This window comes from Urocitellus parryii, chromosome 11 (assembly GCF_045843805.1).
Source record: "Urocitellus parryii isolate mUroPar1 chromosome 11, mUroPar1.hap1, whole genome shotgun sequence".
Lineage (NCBI taxonomy): Eukaryota > Metazoa > Chordata > Mammalia > Rodentia > Sciuridae > Urocitellus > Urocitellus parryii.
In genome coordinates, this window is record NC_135541.1 from 106,092,461 (window position 1) to 106,115,297 (window position 22,837).

Sequence of the window (22,837 nt, forward strand, 5' to 3'; positions counted from 1 at the left end):
TTTGCCTTTTCTCTAGCAAAAAGTTATTTTTTAACATGATTATATTTTATCAGGTGATGTTATTGTAGACATCAATGGCAACTGTGTCCTTGGTCACACCCATGCAGATGTTGTCCAAATGTTTCAGTTGGTACCTGTCAATCAATATGTAAACCTCACTTTATGTCGTGGATATCCACTTCCTGATGACAGTGAAGATCCTGTTGTGGATATTGTTGCTGCTACCCCAATAATCAATGGACAGTCATTAACCAAGGGAGAGACTTGCATGAATACTCAGGATTTTAAGGCAGGAGCAATAGTTCTGGACCAGAATGGAAAATCTGGACATATCTTGACTAGTGATCGTCTCAATGGTGCATCAGATCCAAATGAGCAGAGAGCATCCATGGCCTCATCGGGCAGCTCCCAGCCTGAACTAGTGACCATCCCTTTGATTAAGGGTCCTAAAGGTTTTGGATTTGCAATTGCTGACAGCCCCACTGGACAGAAGGTGAAAATGATATTGGATAGCCAGTGGTGTCAAGGCCTTCAGAAAGGGGATATAATTAAGGAAATCTACCATCAAAATGTGCAGAATTTAACACATCTCCAAGTGGTAGAAGTGCTAAAACAGTTCCCAGTAGGTGCAGATGTACCACTCCTTATCTTAAGAGGAGGTGAGTAAAAGCATAACAAAGAAAAATCTTAATGTTCAAGTGTTTATATTTTTTAATTGTCCTTCTTTATAGGTTAGAATGTCTTTCCCCAGAAGATTTCACTGGTAATCCACTGATTCTGTCTGATTATTTCTATAAGCAGTATCTTTTTTGGCAGTGTTTTAGTTACTAGTGGTTTCATATGTGTCCATTATTGATTTCTTTCCCACTGTATTCTTTTAAAAATCTGATTTATGGGTTTAATGACCAGAGAGAGCCTCAGTATTATGCTATGTCAAGTGAAACATATTCTCTTAATTTCACTTTCTCTGTTGATGAAAATAATAGAAATTGACTCTTTCAACCAGTGGTGTTTCATCTGGACTTCTATAATACACCAAAGATCTTCTGAAAGAGCTCACATCTCTATGGATAAGTAAAACATGGTGTGCTTTGTTAACCTGTTCGGCAAAGGCAGTCATGATAGCTTGTGCTCAGAAAGCTTTTATCTTAAGCTCTAATGGCTGCCTGAAAATGTTAATTAAACCTCACTGTGCTTATATGAAAGAAGTGAAATTTTTATTTTTCAAGGTCATCAGCTGACACAAACTGTTCCCAGGCATTATAAATCCAGTTCCAAGCACTAACCACAAAGTTGCATTTTAATAGGCTTTCTCACATCTGTACCTATAAATGACTAATATTTTTATTAAAGAATGAAATTTAGTCCTACACTTTCTTATCACTCTGGCTTTTTAGTTAAGTTTTTTTTTAAACAAATGAAGATTTTATTAGCAAGTTTTTCTTTATTCTTGTTTCTTTGAACCTTTTTGTTTTTTTCTCATGGTGATATGGTAGAGTGTGCTGAAAGTCAGAAGGAAATCTCTTTGTTAGTGCTGGACAGTTATCCAGGGCTTTGACAAACATACAAAGAAACCTGAAGTTGATGTCCAACAGGTTGATGTCATTTTCTGCCTTACTTATTGGTTCTATGGTGTAGAAAAGAATCTTAGTTTACCTTATCTATTAAATGATAATAGCATATATGCCTTAGGATTGTTATGAAAATGAAATGAGATAATAGATATATGCCTGGCACATAGAAAGTGTTAGATAAAAACAGTTTACTAGCCTGCTAGAAGTCATAGCTAGTTTATTATAAACATTAGCAGTATGTATGATCTGAGAATGCTGTTTTTAAAATTTGGCTCATTTTTTATTTTTTTTAAGGCCCCTCTTCACCAACTAAAACTGCCAAAATGGTGAGTATTACAGTTGTCCTCAAGTGTTTCTTCCCTACTCAATAGGGGAGGTGCCAAATTTTCCTCTGTGAGAGCTCATGAGATGGTGGCTGGAAAGAGGATGACAAGCTGATCTCAAACTATACTTTTAGGCTATTTATTTTATATATATATATATATATATATATATATATATATATATATATATATAATTATGTAGATATGGAAATGAAGTCAATAGTTTTTAAATTCTAATTTAGTTCTGGAGTCTTTCACCTCAAAATTAAAAAAAGGTCTCTCATAACCATAAATCATACACCATTAAAGGAAAGACCATCCCATATTAAATAAATCAATTTCTTCTAGCCCACTAAGTAGGAATCCTTTGCAAATTTGCTGTTGTATGGATCAAAATGGAAGAAACACTCAGCTTCTACCCTCTGTACAAACTGTACAATCAGGTCCAGTGTGAACACAAATTTTTGTCCATTCACTTAAAGTCACACCATATTTTTGTGTACATTTCTCTGCCTCCCTAGCATCATTTTTAACTCCTGTGCCACCATATCTATTAGATGCCATTGCAGCCATAGTCACCCTAATGCTTTATAATTGATGGAAGGCTATGGTGACATTGAACAACTTGTGACAGAATCCTAGGATGTGTGGGTGATGGGAGAAGGCTGCTTTCACCTTCTCTTCCATCTATCTGGGTGTAGGTCAGCAAGGGGATTCCCCTGTAACGTGGTGAATTTGTGGTGCCTGACCCCCTCACTGCCTCTTCCCAAGCTGGTGCCCTTGCCTTCTAGTCAGCATTACTTATAGAAATCTGTAATCTCCTGTCCTAACAAAAATTCCGGATGACAAGCTGATCTCAAACTATACTTTTAGGCTATTTATTAGATTTCATTTCTAAATTTATAATTTAGTCATTTTGCTTGACAATTATTTGGGGAAAGTTCTGAGTAGAAAAGGTATCAAAATAAGCTGCTCTGTTTTCCGTTCTCTGATTGATCGCTTAACATGTATTTATTTGAATTGACCAGGCAGAGTTTTCAATATTATTTTTATAACCTAAATTGGAGTTAACGCTCCCTAGTCCATTTTCTTAGGAGAAAATATTATCTTAAACATCTTCATTGGAAATTAAATTCAGTGATTGGAAGGTGGAGCTCATGAAGAATTTGATGAAGGTATTCTCTGAGGCTCCCTCTTGCTTTACTTCCTTGTGCTTCCTTGTGTTGGATTCCTATTTGTCTTCATCCCAAAGTCAATTTTTGTCTTGGTGATACAGAGAAAATGGAAAAGTTGTTTAAACATAAGACTAATTGAGGCGCTTCACTTGACATCACTATAACCCTTTTTCTAATTTAAGTTAAATATGTTTTAGCCAGATATATACATGAAATTGAATTCCAAGACTGGCGGTAGACTGTGCCTTTGACCCTGCCACTTATACAGCTGTACTCAGTACTTAGTTCAGACAGCAGTTTTATGAATTAATCAACCATTTTATTTTTTAAAAAAATACTAAGTAAGTCCCTTTTCCATTTCAGAAAACAGATAAAAAGGAAAATTCAGGAAGTTTGGAGACTATAAATGAGCCCATTCCCCAGCCTATGCCTTTTCCACCCAGCATTATCAGATCAGGATCCCCAAAGTTGGATCCTTCTGAGGTCTACCTGAAGTCTAAGACTTTATATGAAGATAAACGTAAGTAGTGATGGAATATTTCAGGAGAGAATATAATAAGATAAATTGATTTATTTTTAAACTAGAACCTTCCCATCTTTCAAAAGAATAGTAAGAAGTTATTCCTTCATTCTCATTTTAATATGACTCTCAGCTTCTTACATGTACATTCAGTGTTCATTTATTTATTTTTTAAAAAACTGTGTATTAATTTTTTTTGGCCAGCAGTCTAGCAGACATCACATTAGGCAATTGGAATACAGAAATAAATAGGTTACATAGGCCCGGCACCCAGAAATATTATTAAGTCTAAATGGAAAAGCCAAATGTGTAATCAAATAAGTACTTATATAGATAAGTACACATGAGGCTACCAGGTACAGTTATAGAAGGATCAGCTGCTAATTTGGATCCAGAATAAGAAACGGTCAGTTTTTCAGTGTGAGTGGGACACAGTAGTAGGCAAAGCTTCATAGAGGAAGTAAAGCTGGAGCTAAGACTTAAGGACAAAGAGGTGCTTATGAGGAAGACAAAAAGGAAAGACAGAAGGAGTAGCATTCATTTGCAGGTTGGCCTTGTGTGGCCTGGATTCTAAGGTATGGCTGGGTGTGACTGGCAAGGGAAGCCAGAGACAGAGCAGGGGCAGATAGTGAGAGCCAATCACTCACTTCTGAAGAAGCTGGAGTTGGTCATATAAATGACAGAGAGCCACAAAATGGTTTTAACTATAGGGAAAATATTTGGGGGCCTGTGTTTTAGAGAGATTTTTTTGGCAGGAGTATATTTTAATAGGAAACCAGAGTCAATGCAGAAATTCATTTTTATATTTATTTACCTACTGATGACAAATCTTTTCTAAATTAAAATTACAGCTATAAGTAGGTTTAATTTATAAAAATTTGTTCTTAAACAAGAGATCTGTATGTACCATGAAAAACAGATACCCAGATAGAAATATAATATGTAATTCACTTCATGCTTATTAACTTAGTTGTAGATCTTTATTATCATATCTCCAGGCCATATCTAGAAAGAGAAAGACCAGGTGTAAGCATGGCAAAGCAATAATTTAAATTAGTATAACTGTACAGTTCCTTCCTTGAGACTTCCAATTCACAGCCTGATATAATTTTAATATTGCAGTCCCATTGGGCCTCACCCACAAAAATGTACTTGATTCATTATTTCTCTAATTTCTAAAGTTCTATGATTTTTTCTTCTTTTTTTTTTTTTTTTTTTTTTTTTTGCTGATGGGAACTGAACAGAGTCTCACACATGTTAAGTACACACTCTACCACTGAACTATACCCCCAGTCCTAAAGTTCTGTGATTCTTATAATAAGTATTTACCCGCAGAGATTGTTTCCAAAGAATATTATCAAGAATTTACCTCACACCACATTTTACTTACTTTTTATATAGTTCCCTGATTGTTTCTCTCTTTTCCCTTTCTAGTATATACTTCTTACTCATGAATAGCGTTAATATATTCCCACAGATAAAACCTTAGTCATGAAATAGATTTTGCTCATTTAATATTCTGATGAATGCCACCTGCCCTTTGGGGACAGGATGGCATGGGTGAAGAGCTGAGAACTTGGAAATCAAGCTGGATTAAAATCTCAGCTCTACCATTCTCTGTGTCACACTAGGCAAGTCACATAGGCCCTTGGTTTCCCCTCCTAGAAAATGGGGCCAGGGAGAGGTTAGCTATTATGTGTTTTCCTTTAAAGCATTATCCATGTCAGATATTTTCCTGAGACGAAGGTATTAGCTTTAGAGCAGAAATAAGGCACCCTGTGAAAAATGCAGGCTGGAAGTCTGATTTTGAGACACAGTCTCACCAAGTTGCTAAGGGTGACCTGGAAATTGCTATGCTTCCTGCCTCAGCCTTTCGCCTGGGCTTGATAACAGGTGAGCACCACTACTCAGGCTCATCTTCCATCGCTTCACCCATATGTTTCCATTCTTCCTACTCAAAGCTAATTGAAAAGAGAAATTACTTTAAAGGCCTAATTGACTTTTTCTAGAGTAATTTTAAGTTTCCCACAGAGCTAACACAGGACCCTTCTATGCTGACTCTGATAAATGGGGGGGCACCTCCTATAACGGGTGCTGTGAATCTCATATTTTGGAAAATGGCACATTCCAAGTTTGTCAATGGCGCTTGGTTCCGGAACTCCATTCTTTTCCTGTCAGTCCAACATGGCATCTCCTAAGCTGGCTTCCAAGCCTTCTTATTTCCTTAGGGCATAAAAAGCCCCTATGTCTAATGTGTTTTCTGGATATTCAGATGCATGAAAATATTAATAAAAATTATGTGCTTCTCTTACCCCCATAAAAAAGGATTAGAAATAAGGCATTTTACAGACTCTCTTTTCCTAGGCTTTAAAGTGCTTTGCTCAAATTTGGTTCCTTAGATCATTTGTACCTATTAAATATCTAACTCAAATTGAATAATTCTGAATTGAAAGTTCCAATATTGATTGGAGAGCATTAAAAGTTAGTGGCAGTATAATATTGAGAGCATAGGATATATAGTTGAATTCTCCTGTGTGTGTTACACTTTTATGTTAATTTTCACTATCAAAAAGATTATAGTTTACTGAATTGCTCTATATCATTTTTCTACTAAATATTGAACATAATTTTGTTTTGATCCTTTTTAAATAAATAAAAATATTTACTTTACATTTTCTGGTTTTTCTTAGCACCAAACACCAAAGATTTGGATGTTTTTCTTCGGAAACAGGAATCAGGGTTTGGCTTCAGGGTGCTGGGAGGAGATGGACCTGACCAATCTGTAAGTGTAAATACTTTGGAATATGGCCATTCCTGTTAAAATTTTTGAGTGGCAATTTGGTGAAATATGGTGGATTTTAAGGGTTTTTTTTCTCTTATAGTTTTAATAATATGAGGAAGAACTGCATTTATATGAGTATCACAGTCCCCCAGTTAACCTGGTATAGTTTAGGGTAAAAACTGTAGGTAAAAACTGAATATGTCAGCTGTTCATTGGACAGTGATTATTTTCTTTGGAACTAATTGAAGTTTGTTTGGAGCGGAAAGTGTTAGCTTTTTGCCACTATGATGAATACCTGAGAAAAATAACTTAGAAGGGAAAAGATTTATTTTGGCTCAAGGTTTCAGGGATTTCAATCCACAGTCAGCCGGCTCCTTTGCTCTGGGCCTGAGATGAAGCAGAACATGAAGGTGAAAGGTCTGGTGGAGGAAAGCTGCTCAGCGATGGTAACCAGTAAGAGGTGGGCAGAAACAAAACATAGTCCCTAAAGCACATGCCCAGTGACCCACTTCCTTCAACTAGGCCCCACCCTAACCCTACAATTTTGCCATAGTCCATTCATATTATTAATCCATCAATGGACTGATCTATTGATAAGGTCAGAGGTCACTTTCCAAAATTCACACCTTCAAACCTTACTGCACTGAGGACTTACCCTCCAACACATGAGACTTTGGGGGATGTTCTAGATCTAAACCGTAACACTGGGGGATATAGCTTAGTGGTAAAGTATGTGCCTATCACGCACAAGGTCCTGGTTTTCATCCCCAGCACCAGAAAGGAAAGGCTGCTTTAACTTTTTATTACCTTTACCTTTGTTAAACAGATTCTAAAACATTTTTCTTCTTTAAAAGACCTATAATCCAGTGTCCTCTTTGCTACAACCACTCTACTTTCTGAATGCTCCATAGAAAGTTGGCATGAGCCTATGCATATTATTTCACCTAGTCTTGATATAGGGTAGGGTTTTCATGCTCAGTACTTTACATCATTTCGTTTGTTAGCTAGAGGAATATAAAATAATTAATATTTCTGTCCAGAAGGCATAAGAGCTACATTTGCAAAGCATTTACAATCTAGAATTTTGTTTATGCATAATTCTCATATAAACTTAATTTTGTTTTTAAGTTTTGCGCTTGGTATTGAATGACAAAGAGTAAAGGATTACCTTCTTATACTTGGAAGCTAGATAAGCAATACTTTTTTATGACATTTCTTTCTATAGCTGAGTGGATCTCTTTTATATATATATATAAATATATTCTAATAGTCATATTGTTTATAATTACAGTAATCACTGGAACCACATGAAGCTTAAGGCACCTTGCTCTGTATAGAGCAAACATAAGAAACTTTGTTTTTGATGGTATATGTATTTTTTATTATTTCCTTTTTTTTCATATTCATAGTATTTTCTTAGACTTTTGAAGAATTTGTTTTTAACAACTCAAGAACAGTCTTTCTCTTAAATGTCAGGTTCTCCCAGGTCTGAAACTAGTCTAAAATTCAGGATTGCCTAATTATAGGAGTCTAATTATTGGTGAGCAGAATGAACCAGATATGCAAGTGGATACTAGTAGATGCAAGTGAGGAACACTTGTACTGTCAGTGATTGAAGAATCATAAAAATGATCCCAGTTGCTGTGAAAAATATGTAGAAAATTTTTCCTGACAGAATAATCAGACTTGTACTCTTAGTAGCTACTCCACAGAATTGCATTTTCTGAGTTTGCTTTGTTACATTGTGGTGATGGAGATCATGGTGCTTTTTGAGTTATTGAACAACTTTGTATTTTTTTTTATTTACTCAACCCTGAGAAGCTAGAAGGATTACATTATGCACTGTGGTTATTTGAAGTGCCATTTTAGAGAATGGGCACTTTTTAAGATATCACCTTTTTGAAATTGACTAAATTCATAGATGAACTGCAGAAGGTTGTTGTTTTGCACACTGCTGAGTCAGGGAGTCCTCAGATCTTCAGCTAACCTTGGTAGATTGTACAAACCAACCTACACTTTATCTTACCAGATATATATTGGTGCCATTATACCCCTGGGAGCAGCTGAGAAAGATGGCCGACTCCGTGCAGCTGATGAACTAATGTGCATTGATGGAATTCCTGTTAAAGGGAAGTCACACAAACAAGTCTTGGACCTAATGACAACTGCTGCTCGAAATGGCCATGTGTTATTAACTGTCAGAAGAAAGATCTTCTATGGAGGTCGGTGAATCGTTTCTGCTTTGAAAAGTTAAGAAGAAAAAACAAAGAGACTTAGTCTTCTTTCTAGGTGGCTTTGCAGGGTATTTTATTATATTTAGTAGTATATGAAATAACCACTTGATATGACCAAAGACCCCATTGTGGAAAGCCATGTAAGGTCAAAAGGATCCAGAAATAATGCCATTATAAAAACAAGGAAAAAGTTTTGGACCTCTTTAAGATTATATTGATATATTGATAAATTTTACCAACATAGCAATGCAGATCAAATGAGGGTTTAAATCTAGTTTGGTTTGGTTTGGTTTTTGCAGTACTGGGGATTGAATCCGGGTCTCACACATACTAGACAAGAACTCTACTACTAAGCTGCACTCCCAGCCCTTTTTACTTTTTTTTTTTTTTTTTTGGAGACAGGGTTTCACCAAATTGTCCTGGCTGACCTCAAATTTAAATTCCTCCTGTCTCTGCCTCCCAGCTAAATTCTTTTTTTTTTTTTTAACAGATGGACAACATGCCTTTATTTTATTTTTTTCATTTTTATGTGGTGCTAAGGATCAAACTCAGTGCCTCACACATCCCGGGCAAGTGCTCTGCCAACCCCAGTCCTAAAATTCATTTTTTTAGACAAATACAATTATTTATCAAGGTATCCCACTAGCTGAATATCAAAAGATTTTGGATCCTGAGGAAATCCCAGATATTCCAGGAAAGTGAAATTTTTCTTCAAGAAAAGTTTTAGTATAATATAATTTAACATTTATTGGGTACTTACAATGTCCCAGATGCATGAGTTATTTTATTTAGTTCTCAAAACACTATGTTGTAAATATTGTCATGAACTAGTTGTATAGTAGCTCACAGGAATATTAAGAGACACATAGCTGGTAGGGAGTAGGCTGGGATTAAGTCATGGTTTAACTGCCAAGCCCAGGGTCTAAACTATGACATTAGGATATGAATAATTCTTGCAGTTTTCTTACCAATAGTTTTGTGAATATAGAATTTTTAAAAGCGAATTCACTTAGAAAAAGACAACTCTAGCACAAGAAACATTATGGGTATTATTTGTTCTATTCGTTTAGTTTCTGCTGTATCCCCAGCACCTAATGCCTGGCACAGAGTAAACATCAGTAAATGTTTGTTAACTTGATGAATATTCATATAATTCTTTTTTTGTTTGTTTGTTTGTTCCTGTTTTGGGGGGGGGGGTTTGGTTTGTTCATTTGTTTGTTTCCACTGCTAGGAATGGAACCCAGGGCCTCACTGGGCTACACTTCCAGCTATTTTGTAACATCACTCTTAAAAAATGATTGCAACATCCAGCTGGGCATGGTGATGCATACCTGTAATCCCAGCAGCTCGGGAGGCTGAGATGGGAGGATCTTGAGTTCAAAGCCAGCCTCAGAAAAAAGTGAGGTGCTAAGCAACTCATGAGACCCTGTCTCTAAATAAAATGCAAAATAGGGCTGGGGATATGGCTCAGTGGTCAAGTGCCCCTGAATACAAAAAAAAAAGATTGCAACATCCAAAATAATGGTCCCCCCTCTCTTAGTAAATATCAGTCATTTAGAGAAACACATAGAATGTAATGTGATTCCCTCAGTTTTGTTGTGCTAGAATTAGAGCTTATCTACATTCAGTAAGATCATGAAAAACATGGAGAAAGATGCATGAAGAAATATCATAGTAGTTTGGCATTATCAGAGACATTTTAACTAATTCATTCTAACCATACATTATGCAGGAATTTTTTTTCAGTGATTGGATATTGGTGGAATTATGTTAAGATTCTGAAACATATTCTTAAAATCATATAAATTTTCAGCCAAAAGAGACCTTAAAAATATATATTCCACCATAGTAGTATGTTGGGACTATTACTGATGTCCAACAAAATGATCACACAAAATAAGCCTCTTTTTTTTTTTTCTTGCAAGATTGAAAAGATAAGAATTTATTTAAGTGTGAAGAATAGAAACAGAACTCTTGCAGAGGCAAGAGGGGACCTGATAGCAGGTTACCCAAGCCTTTTTTTTTTTTTTTTAATCAATTAGAACTAAATCATGTCATTCTCAGATTCCAGTGTCATCCTTGAATGGCAGAAAAAGGTGTGAGTTAAATGCCCATTTTGTGGAGATCCTTTATGATCTTATGTGTGCCCAGCACAGTCTGCTGTTCATGTGCACAGTTTGTTATGTGCCCCAGAAAGTGGGGGAAAGAAAGACCAAGAACTGCTAAAGATGAACTCATTTAATCTCATCAGATCAGAAATATCAATTGTAAAACACATTATATAAGGCAAATCCTGTGTAGATGGCAGACTGTTAGAATGGGACAGCATTTGTGTTCTCATGCTTTAACCAGACATTGATGAATATTGTCACTGAATTAATTTATATTTATAGTTGATATACAAAGAAAGTTTATCATGTAGTTCCTTATTATCTACTTTTGTTAAAATAACTGGTCAAGGTTATAAACCTTGACATAACTAAAACAATTTCAAGAAGAATATTTTTACTATCAAACTTCACAGAGGCTTTGAGAAACTTTATTTAAAATGAGATAACACTAGATCATATATATTTGTCCAATATATACTTTAAGTATTTAGAGAGCCACATACTGTTGCTGCCTTTATCTGTACTCAGATTATACTCAAAACTCACATTGGGAGGCTGCTTTTGTATTCTTTGTAACTAGAAACTAAATTTTATTTGAGAGGCTTAGCACAAAAATACTTTATTTACCAAAAATTATGATTTTCCAGAAATATCAAAACTAACTATATTTGTTGTAGAGAAACAACCTGAGGACGACAGCTCTCACGCCTTCATTTCAACACAGAATGGATCTCCCCGCCTGAACCGACCAGAGGTCTCAGCCAGGCCTGCTCCCCAGGAGGCCTATGATGTTGTCTTGCAACGAAAAGAAAATGAAGGATTTGGTTTTGTCATCCTCACCTCAAAAAATAAACCACCTCCAGGAGGTAAGCGTTCCTATAATCTATCATCTCTCCCTGTAAGTTTACCGTTCTGAGCCTCCCACTGGAATTTATAAGATTAATTAGGAACCATGTATAAATGTCCTTAGAGACTTATTTTTTTTAAATAGTGAATATTTTTAAAAGTAGGAAATCTGAACCAAATCTTCCAGGCTTCAGATTTATCCATCATCTCAGATTCCATAAAATAAGTTTCAGCTCAGTTTGTATCAAGATTGTACAAATGACCTGATTTAATAGATTTAAAGAAAATTGTTTTTTTTTAAATTTCTTTTTAATTTTTGGGCACAGTGTTTTTAACTTAGAAGTCATGTGTGTAGAAATGAATTAAATACTAGAAGCAATTGAGAAAAAGCAAAACAGATTAATGGAATATCTATCTTGACCCAAATATGTCTTAGTTCTTTCATATTACTTAATAATAATTGCTATATTCTGGCTATAAATTGTTGAATGATAAGAGGCCTTCTCTCCTACCTTTCATATATATCTCACTAAATGCTAAACCTTTGAAAATTAATCTGAATATCCTGAACCAAGTTTAACAGAATTCTTATATCTGGGAAGGATGAACATGCACGCACACACGCTCCAGTTCCATCAACAAAGGAGGGAGTACATGTGGGAAATTCGGGGCTGTTATGATTCACCAAATTAAATGTTTGTCTTGTCTTGATATTTCTAAGAAATTATAATCTTTATATATAATTATAAAATCCAATTGAATGTAAAATGAGAAACATCACATTGATATATATCATGCTTGTCTGAAGGTAACTTTATTTTTCTAAGTCACATAATACAAATGTTGACCACATGAAAATATGCCCTTGCTTTTGCCAATGGATTTGATTATATCTTGAATAGGGAGATCCTTATAGACTAGATGGTCATGAAAACCTTAGTGAAAAAAGAAAACACTTTCAGGAAATTGTTATGAGCCAAACCAATTTGCAAAAAAAAAAAAAAAAAGGTAAAATTAATGCAAGTGTGTAAAGGAAGAAGAGTCTATGACATGGATGAGTTATTGCTATAGTGTCAGGTCACTGCTCACTGATACTAGTTTCCATTTTCTGAAAGCAGTTGCTATGGCAACACTTGGAACTGGAACTGTCACTGATGCTGTGAGGATGATTATGTGGCCTGTGTCAAAAAAATGAAAGGAAAGCAGCCTTTAGGTGGTTTTTGTGTTGTATCATTGGAAGTCAGTCTTTTAAAAAACAAATAACCATTTAGGATAATTACATTGTCATATACCATATAATAATCTCAGACATTTAACAGAAATAGTGAAAGATTATTACTCAGTGTCATAGATGCTAAACACTTCTTAGATTGTATTCCCTTACTAGCACTGCAAAAATGAGCAGTCTAATGTTTACCGTAAAAATAAGTGATATAAAAGAATTCAGTGAAAACTTGTATTAAACATGTTTAAACATATTTTTGTAAGTATTTGTTTAGATTTAGCTTTTTAAATGTTTTCTTATTAATGTTTTTTTTTTTTTACTTCAGTTATTTTGATGGTTTTACACGTAGAGATGATCAATCTCTAAATAAGGTAGTGTCATTAAATGTTGGGTTTTGTAGTTATACAAACTTGGATTCAAACCCTGTGTATGTCTTTAATAATGATCTGATTTGGGGTAGGTTATTTACCCATCAAGAGCCTGGAACTTTAGTACATGTTAACTGATGCCGCCATTGTTATCATCATCATCATTATTTAGGAAATTTCTACTGGCTCTTGAACTGTTTTGTTTTGTTTTGTGAAGGCATCTCCATCAAACTAGAGGCTGGTCTTGAATTCATGGGCTCAAGCAATCTTCTCGCCTCAGTCTCCTGAAAAATTGAGACTCTAGTCTGCACCAACACATCTGTGACCTACTTTTTTAAAGAAATTTTAAAACATTTGTTGATTCTTAATAATGAGATGGGAAAGAAAGCTCAATTAAAATGTACAATCAAGGCAGCAGCTAATATGTGGCAGGAAATGAGTGTTTGCAGTTCATTGATTATCAGTCTGAATGCTAAAATATGCTTAAGTTGTTGATAAATTTTATATAAAGTACCTGAGATTTTCTGTCATGGTGCAAAACCAGAATTCACTGACCTGCTAGTTAATAATCTCACAAAATGCTGACCCCTCATGCCTTCTTCTTTGAATGTCATTCATCTCATACAGATAGACTGGTCCTGGGGTGAGTGAGTATGAAGAGCTTTCCCTCACAGAGACTGAGCACTTGCTGCAATCTCTGTAGCAAAGAAGGTGTGGTTTACAAGGGAATTAGTAGCAGTGGAGAGGCAGGAATCCTGTCTGTAGATTCTTCACTATGGACTTCATCTTAGAACTCTGCTCAACCAAGGTTACTTTCTTCTGAGTAAATGTATTTTCATCAGGTGACATACATCTCAGAAAGAGTTCCTCGTAGCATTTAGAAATTCTGAGATTCTCCCCTGTTAACTCTGTTGAAGACTGGGATCTGGGTTAGCGTCCCAGTATGCGTCAGTGCTGAATGAGCACTGTGCTTAGAAAAGGCCTCTCTTAAGGTGAAAAAGCCCTGCTCATTTTCACTTTGCCAGTACTTCGAAGCTTTTAATGTTACTCTTATTGTATTGGTTTTCAGTTCTTGTTTGCAGAGGATTTCTTTAAGAAGGGGACATTTCTAGTTACTGTCCTTTCTGATCCTGAAAAGAAATGTTGAAGAGCACTAATGTGATCTTAGCATCCAGGAGGCAGACTGTAAGACAGATTGAGGCCACAGATGAATGAAGATGGATGAGCTGGCTTTGTGGCGAATGCCCTCAGGCTGTGTACACAACAAAACCAAGGCAGGGCTGGGGGTTATCCTGTAGGTAGGGGTGTGTGTGCTCTAAGGGAGCACCTGGCAAAACTTCCCAGTCCATTCAGGACCTTTCTGCTGGTCTGTTTGTGACTTTTAGCTGTCTTGATGGTACTGCTATAAATACCAAGACAGTAGCAATCTACTTTCATCTCCCCTCACCCAGACAACCAACCCTTTAGGAGATTGTATACTGCCGTTTGCCAATTCCTTTTTGCCACATTGCTCACATGATTAGATAGAGGACAGCTGAGACTTCAGAGGTTAATTCTGTTTGCTGCTTTCCATTCAATGTGCCAAGAAGCTGAATAGTTTTCTTCTCAGGGAATCTAGAATGAACATTATGTACGAGGAAATCTTTTCTAAGAAGGAGAATAACTAAGAAGATTTAGAAGGTCATCACAGGGCCACCATGCTATTCACCATGTGTTTGTGATGCGCCACCTGTTGTACTGTTAGTGAATCCACTCATAATGCCTGGCACAGGACATGTCTCATACTGCACTGACATATTTCTAATCATTCTCTTTGCAAGGAAAATTGAATCTTAAGTGCTGGGTGTAAGTCAGAGCTAAAAGGCACTTGCTTCCAACATTGACTTTTTTCTATTTTAAGATAAAATCTCCCACTATATAATCTGAGAAGAGCCAAAGTACTACATCAGTAAGGACATAAATCATGACCAAGAATAACTTTTCCACTCCAAATGAGGCTCTATTAAAATGTCCCTAACATACTCTTAGATATGATTCAGAAAACTAGTAAGGAGTGGCATCTAAGAATATTAATTATTCCTATTCATATCAATCAGTAGTCAACCAGAGCCCACATGCCTGATTAAGTTTATGACTTAGGCTAGGAAGTTCTCAAGAGACCCTGGAAGGAACATTTGTTCCAATACAAATGCCCTTTATTGCACAGTGGAAGATATTTTGTTTGATATGATTCCTGATTATCTAAGAATTTATTCTAAACTGTGATAAGAGCAAAGCATCTTGCCGGTTAGGCTGGGAAAGCCCTCAGTGTTCTGAGGTAAGGGTGCCGTAGCACTGCACAGAGTGTCTACAGATATGTGAGACAAGTCTTTGTGTATTCAGAACAGAAATGAATCCATGAGCCAAACAGTCTTAACCTTAAATATGTAATGTTCTAACTTCACTCAGCTTTTGACTTTTAAGATCTAAGGACACAAAAGAAATTAATTTTTTATAGAAATATGATTCATTTTAATGATCAGTCTTTTCATTGTACCTGGATTTCTGATCAGTAATTATTGAGTCCTAAACTTGAGTTTGATCTGCATTTATCTAAAAGGTTCCTTGTGGGAATAAGTGCCCCTTCAATAAGGCCAGAGAGAGAGTCTCATTCATTGTATCAGATTTCAAAATAGCTGAAAGCTTGATAAAGTCCTAATGGCCAACAACAAACAAGATGTCAGATCAGTGAGATATTATCAATATCAGTAAGGTCAGTAGCCCTTAGACATGAAAATTAGGATTACGTTACAAAAATTGGAAAAAGACCAGGAATTGAGGTATCGGGGAGGGAGGGAGCAAGAGCTGTTATGGGTTCCAGAGCTGCTGAGTAAGCCTAATGAAGATGGCAACTTCCCAGAAGCACCAAGACTTTGTGGGGAGCCTGGCCCCAGGGAAGTCCTGAACAAGAAGCTGAAGGAAAGAGGCTTGGACAAGGACTGTGTGGTCGTTGGCCACTTTCTGGTGCTAAAAAAAGGAGAAGTGGCTGGAGGCTACATGTGCTGCCAACACAAGCCACCCTGGGACTGCCCTGGGTGCCTTCCAGAGTGATGTGCCACCTTCTCCTGTGCTCTTTGGCAAACCCTCAACTGCAGTATCTATATTGTGTCTCTAGACGGCAGCCAGGTGGGACCCTGCCTGTCCTCTACCATGGAAAAGGTTGCTGTTGTCGTATCCAGCTCTGACATTCTCCAGGACCTTTTTTGAATTCTTGAATTTTTGAATTCCAGCCTTTTTTGAATTCTCAGTCTTGCACACCCCTCCTTTGTCCCTCCCCTGCCAATTCCATGGCAATAGTTATCTGCTTTTCTGAGTGGATTCCTGGCCCTTTTCCTCACCTCCACCTTCACCTGTGGTCTGTTGGATGCCGTTTGGCTCATTTTTTGGCAGAACAGTTACTGTCATTGTAAAGTTTTTTAGATCAAGTCAGTGGCCTTCAATTTTAAAACAGTTTTCTGGTAAGTGGAAAACAGCAAAGAACTTTATCTCTGTGGTTTTAACTATGTAAAGTGTGCATGTGGTCAGAGAGTGGGAGGGGAATTAAAAATAGCTGCACTTGATAGACAGTGATGTGGGGTGCTTCTTTGCTGTATTTTCAGAGAATTTATTTGATGTTATATGTTGAATTTTTAAATTATGATTATGATGATGAATCCAATACTAGTAGTTACCTTAAATAATTGGAAAACTTGGGGATTCTTTCTCATAGTTATTCCTCATAAAATTGGCCGAGTCATAGAAGGAAGTCCAGCTGATCGCTGTGGAAAACTGAAGGTTGGAGATCACATCTCTGCAGTGAATGGACAGTCCATCATTGAGCTATCCCATGACAGCATTGTTCAGCTGATCAAAGATGCTGGCATCACTGTCACACTGACGGTGGTTGCTGAAGAAGGTAAGGAAGCCTAGGCTCACCTTCCCTGTGGCCGAGAGGCACAGCCTGCAGTGCACCAGCATCACTGCAGTATGGACTGTCTGTGTGCTTTGGGGTCTCATTCTTTGCCTTTTCCATTTAATGGCTTTAAAAGACAGTTTATTATAAAGTTGTCAACAGCTCAAGAAAAATAACCCAGCAAGTGAGTGGTGGCCATTTATTTATGTGCTGGAGAAGCAATCACCCAAAAGAAAGACTGGTAAGACTTTTTAGATGTTATTTTCTTAAATAATGTCTTGAGTCTCTGCTTGAGTGAGAGAAAATCCTTTAAACAGTTCAAAGGAGGTCACTTATGATATCAAGCCCTTTCATGTCAGGGCCTTTCCGTGGGGGCAGGACTTTGTTCTGGCAGCTGCTTTATAAGCTGGGGATGGGGGAACGTGTAGGAATGGCTGATAAATAGGGCATAAGACACAGACTGACCGTCCTTGAATAGTGTCACCCTTTGTTTAAAGCTTTTCTTTAATCATCAGGAATTTCTAATTGGGAACCATTTTGAACCCGTCCATGTTCTTTGTTTATGAATTACTAAGTGACCAGTGCGTCGTGCTCATCTCATTTTTCCTGATTTTTTCAAAACTAATGAGGAGAAGACAAAAACAGAATCATGAAGGGCCAGTCATTCATGTTAAGATTCCTCACACTGTGATGTTTATTCTTGTTTTGTTTTCTCTCTCATGGTCCTCTAATGAAGTCAGTTCCTGGGTCCTTTATACTGCTTGATTCTTTCTTTCTGTGCCTGTGGCACCAACCACTCTCATACTTTTCTCTTTAGGGTATTATAAAGTCTTCTTTCCATTCAGGACACTGCGTTGGGGAGCTCTACGTGAGCACCAGCTGCTCTCTGAGGCCCTTTCCAGTTCTAGGTAGGATCCCACAAATACTGGGATGCCTCTGCCTCTGCTCTTTCCCTACTCTATTCTGTTCCCAGGCTCTGCCTAATCTCTGCTGATTCTTCCTTCTAAAATCTTCTTTCAGAGCCAAGTGCAGTACTGCATACCTATCATCCCAGGTACTCAGGAGTTGAGGCAGAGGGATACCAAGTTCAAGGCCAGCCTGGGCAACTTAGCTCTTTGAAGAGGGTATTATTGGCTGTTACACTTAGTAGGTGCTCAGTAAATGTTTTTAAATGAAGGAATGAGTATATAAATGAATAAATGAATGAACAAATGAACAAAATAAAAGTCAGGAGATTTTACTTCTGTGCCATTTCCTGAACAGAAATGCCTGAACCTAATAGAAATAAGACTTGCTACAGAAAGAGTTTACGACCACCTGTTAGCTAGTCATGTGACTTTAAACAAGCTACTTAATGTTTCTAATCTTCAATTTATTATCTGTAGATGGATTTAATAATATCTATTTCTAGATCATTGCAAGAATTAAGGTGAAAATATCTGTAAACCATATAAATATCATAAGTTGCTATCAATAGTTTTGACTGGCTCACTCATTCAGGTGTCTGCTAAAATCTCACCACATCTGGAAATAATAGTAATACTTAATAAGCACTTAGTATTCTTAACATATTAACTCATTTAATACAATAATACTAGGTAGGCATTGTGATTTTCACATCCTGGTAGAAAACTGTTGCAGAGCCATTAGATAATTTGCCTATGGTTATAAAACCAGTTAACAGAACCAGTCTGGCTTCCAGAACTTGTTCCAGAACTTGTTGGGGTTTGTTGTTGGTTGGTTGGTTTCTTTCTTTTTTTTTTTTTTTTTTTGCTGGGGTTCAAACCCACAACCTCATCTATGCTAGGCAGGCTGTCCTGTGAACTAGAGTGAATTACAGCCCCAGGTCAGAACACATACTTTTAACAGCTGTATTTTCCTTAACAATAGTGTCTAAAATAAACCTCCCCCTGCCTGCTCCTTCTCCTCTTATCCCTAACCTGCTTTGCTTTTCTTCATCTCCCTTATCTCAGAGATTACTTAATTATCTAGAATTATATAAGTTTTGTGTAAGATTCAAGTTAGAGATTTTTTTTTCAGTTTACTGCTAAATATTAAGGGTCCAAAACACTTAGGAAAAATTTTTTTGAATGAAAAAAATATTGAAATTATTTTGAAATGTTACTTAGACATGATATACGTTAAATTTCTTTTTCTTGGTTTCTTTATCTGATCTCCATAGCCTGCATTTTAGGTGTAACATTTATTCTATGACTCATAGGGTAAAAGCAAACCTCTGTGCCACAAGAAATAATATTTCAGGGTTTTTTTCAAAAATGATATTTGCAGTGTGCTTATGTCTTCATGCCTTTGCCATGCAGTAGGGTTAGTAGTGAGAGAATGTAAGGGTCCGGCGAAGCGTCGGAGAAAGAGACCATCAAGAGACCACTCATGCAATTGGCAGAAGGGGATTTATTGATCCAGCATGCTGGGGCTCCGTGCCCACTCAAGAAAGGAGAGCAGCCCAGAGCCCAGAGCAGGGGTTGAGCAATGCTTAAGTACACTTTTTTGGGGAGGGCGGAGGCTTTGCATACATCAGGACAAATCATCATGAGGCACGGGAAAATCAAAACAACAACTCTTAGACATGATTAGTACATTCATTGGCGGGAACAGGCTGGGCAGGGGTGATTGGTCACTTCTAAGCGGGGTACACATTCAAACTGATTGGTTTTGGGGCCTAGATGCCTACGTGCAGGGCTACACAGGGCCCTAAGTTATTAAACAACTAAATGGCCAGTAGTGCATTGTCTTAACTGCCTTAGGAATTTCAGGTTCTGTGTATAGTTCAGAAACTTTACAATACGTAGTCCTTTACTTTTTAACTTAGGCTTTGCAGCTTAGAAACTTTACCCTTTCAAGGAAGGGCTAGAAGTAATGGATTAGCAGTAGTAAGTTCAGTCATATCATCTATAGAAAAGGACTAGTGTTTTTTCCCCAATCCATCTCAGATCAGTATTTTTGTGAAATACAATAAAATAAAATCAAGTGAAAAATAAAAACAAAATAATCTGTTAAATTGTTGTAAGATTCATGAATATTTACACTCGGCATCCTGTACATCTTATTGCTGACTGACTGTCGTGAGTGGTAACTGCACACTCTGAGTTGCAGTTACATTCAATCAAATCTATTTTATTAATGCTCCTCATACTTCAGACTGAGTCTACACCTAAGGGTCCCAGACACTCACCTGTGACATGTCTGAAGCCCGGGTTGCTGGAAGTCGATCTGAGCTGGAGGAGTCTGGTGCAGGGGGGACAACAGCAACGGAGGTCTCATTCTTTCTGTCCAGGTCCTATTAGTCCTGTTGCCCCCCAGAAGTCTGGGTTTTTAAGTCCTAGTTCAGTGGTGCTTGCAGCTGGTTACTGGGTGAGGTCTGGGGTGTACACCCAGGTGTAGACTCTTTACATCATTAACTTAAGTCTATCTGAATTCTGCAATTTATCCAAGTATTGCGGTTCACATTGCATCGTGGGCACATCGCTTATCATAATTTACTTATTCACTCAACACAACACTAATTAATATAATCAACAGTCAGCAATCCTATAATATTTCTGGTGCTCATGTCACTCGCCCACAAACCATACTTTGTAGCCTTGGGATAGATAGTTGAGTAGAAAGATCATTTCTTTCTCTTAGTATTTTTTCCAATATTAATATTGATTATTGATGGTGTCTGTTCTGAGGTCATCCAGAAATGCTCATTTTTCTTAAAGTAAAAGTTTCCTTTGACATTCTGGCCCAATACTTGTGGACTCAAGCTTTCCTGGATGATGGCATTCACAGTTTGAGAGAAGTGGAGAAGGAAACTTCTTAATAGATCGATTCTTAAAATACATTCAATGCGTAAGCACAGCCTCTTAAAATATAATCATATTTGAATTGTAAAAATCACATTTCAGTGGTTACACAATATTTTATTGTACTGTAGGTTTTGATTAAACTTTGGAAACATTTAGAATCCCTTCTCTTTTTTTTCAGGGAAAAATAGAAAGTCTGTCCTCTCTCCATAAAAATTTCATTCATGGGGTTTGTAAATCTTCCAAGTTTCTCATTGAATTCAGTATAAAACCTATCAACTGCACCACAGCCAAATGAATATTTGTAGCTCTAAAGCTATTTTCAGATATCACACATTCAAATCATTCCTTAGAACTACATTGCTTCTCATCCAATACTGCTTCCCCGAGCCATTCACTATTAATAGGTAACAGGCAGTTTCCTGGAAAAAGAAGAACTATTGTTCCCACCATCCTTTTTCCTTCCTTTTACTGGATACTATTTAGTATCTGTGCTGTTTTGCCAAGGAAAAGGCAGAGTAAGTCCCAGAAAACTCTCGAGCTAGGCACTCATGACATGATAACTCCACCTCATGGCATTCCCACAATACCCCGTCTTCCTCCCCCTTGGGACCTTGTTCTCAAGTATGGAACACAAAGTGACTATTCTGGTAGTTTCTGCTTACTGTAAAGAAACCTTTGTGTTGTATTATTCTTTCAAATTGATTTCCAATTTTGTCAAGTGTTGTTTATTTGATTTTCAAGACTGAGCATGTTACCAAATGCTATCAAGGACTCATATTGGAGTGATTCTGGTAGCGTTGGCATGATTTGGTTTTGTTTCCCACTTATTTATTCCCACTTGTCTCCATATTCCACTCCTTTCTCTCACTACTCCCACTGGCAGCCATTCTAGTATGTTTTACATGCCTCATTTTTATTTATGTATCTTTTGAAATACATTTTTATTCTGTGTTGGTATTTATTTTTGAGTTATATAAATGACATTGTGTTAGAAATTTTTATGCTGGTTTTTTTCCCTCAGAACCCTGGTTTTTTTTTTTTCTTTTTAAAACAATATTTTGCTTTTCCAAGATCCAATCTGGGATTCCTCCTGGCATCTAGTTGTCACGTCTTTTTTCTTCTTCTTCTTCTTCTTCTTCTTCTTTTTGATTGAGCTATAATTTACATACTGTAAAACTCATTTTCCTAACATGACAGTTTGTGCAACCATCACCATAATCTCACAACATTTTATTTACTAAAAAGAAACTGCATACCTATGAAAGTCACTTCCCATTCTCCTCCAACCCCATCCTTAGGCAACCACAAATCTACTTTCTGTCCCTATAGATTTATTGGCATTTCATATAAAAAGAATCAAATAACAGGTGGCCTCTTGTGTTTGTCTTCTTTCATTTAGCAAAATGTTTTCCAAGTTCACCCTTGTGTGTGTGTGTATGTGTGTGTGTGTATACACACACATCATTCCTTTTTATAAATAATAATATTCTATTATATAGGCATATATTTTGCTCACTTATTAGTCATTTGTTAGACTTTTGGTTGTTTTCACTTTTTTACTACTGTGAATGATGCTGCTGTGAACATTAACATACAATTTTGTACCAATGTACAGTTTCATTTTTCATGAGTATTACTTAGGAGTATAATTGTTGGGTCATTTGGTGCCTCTGTTTAACTTTCTGAGCAACTGCCAAACTGCTTTCCACAGAAGCTGCTCCATTCTGTAGTCTCACCAGCAATATATTGAGGCTCCCAGTTTCTCCATATTCTCTCCAACACTTTATTTTTTGGTTTTTGGATTTGCGGGGGGGACAGGATGGGGAAATTGGTTGGTTGGTTTTCATTCCAGCCCTTCTAGTAGGTGTGAATGGTATCCATTGTGGCTTTGATTTGCATGTCCCTGATTATTAATGATGTTGAGTACCTTTTTGTGTGC

At 36.9% G+C, this 22,837-nt stretch overlaps 1 protein-coding gene across 2 annotated transcripts in view; it reads left to right on the forward strand.

Moving 5' to 3' along the window:
• Magi3 (membrane associated guanylate kinase, WW and PDZ domain containing 3) overlaps positions 1-22,837 on the forward strand; it is a 233,731-nt gene that overhangs the window by 193,499 nt on the left and 17,395 nt on the right. For both annotated transcript variants that reach the window (XM_026394189.2, XM_026394188.2), the window contains exons 10-16: positions 54-659; positions 1,869-1,900; positions 3,436-3,592; positions 6,283-6,374; positions 8,404-8,596; positions 11,397-11,585; positions 16,907-17,092. In XM_026394189.2, coding sequence (XP_026249974.1) covers positions 54-659; positions 1,869-1,900; positions 3,436-3,592; positions 6,283-6,374; positions 8,404-8,596; positions 11,397-11,585; positions 16,907-17,092 — 1,455 coding nt within the window. The remainder of the gene's footprint in view (positions 1-53; positions 660-1,868; positions 1,901-3,435; positions 3,593-6,282; positions 6,375-8,403; positions 8,597-11,396; positions 11,586-16,906; positions 17,093-22,837) is intronic.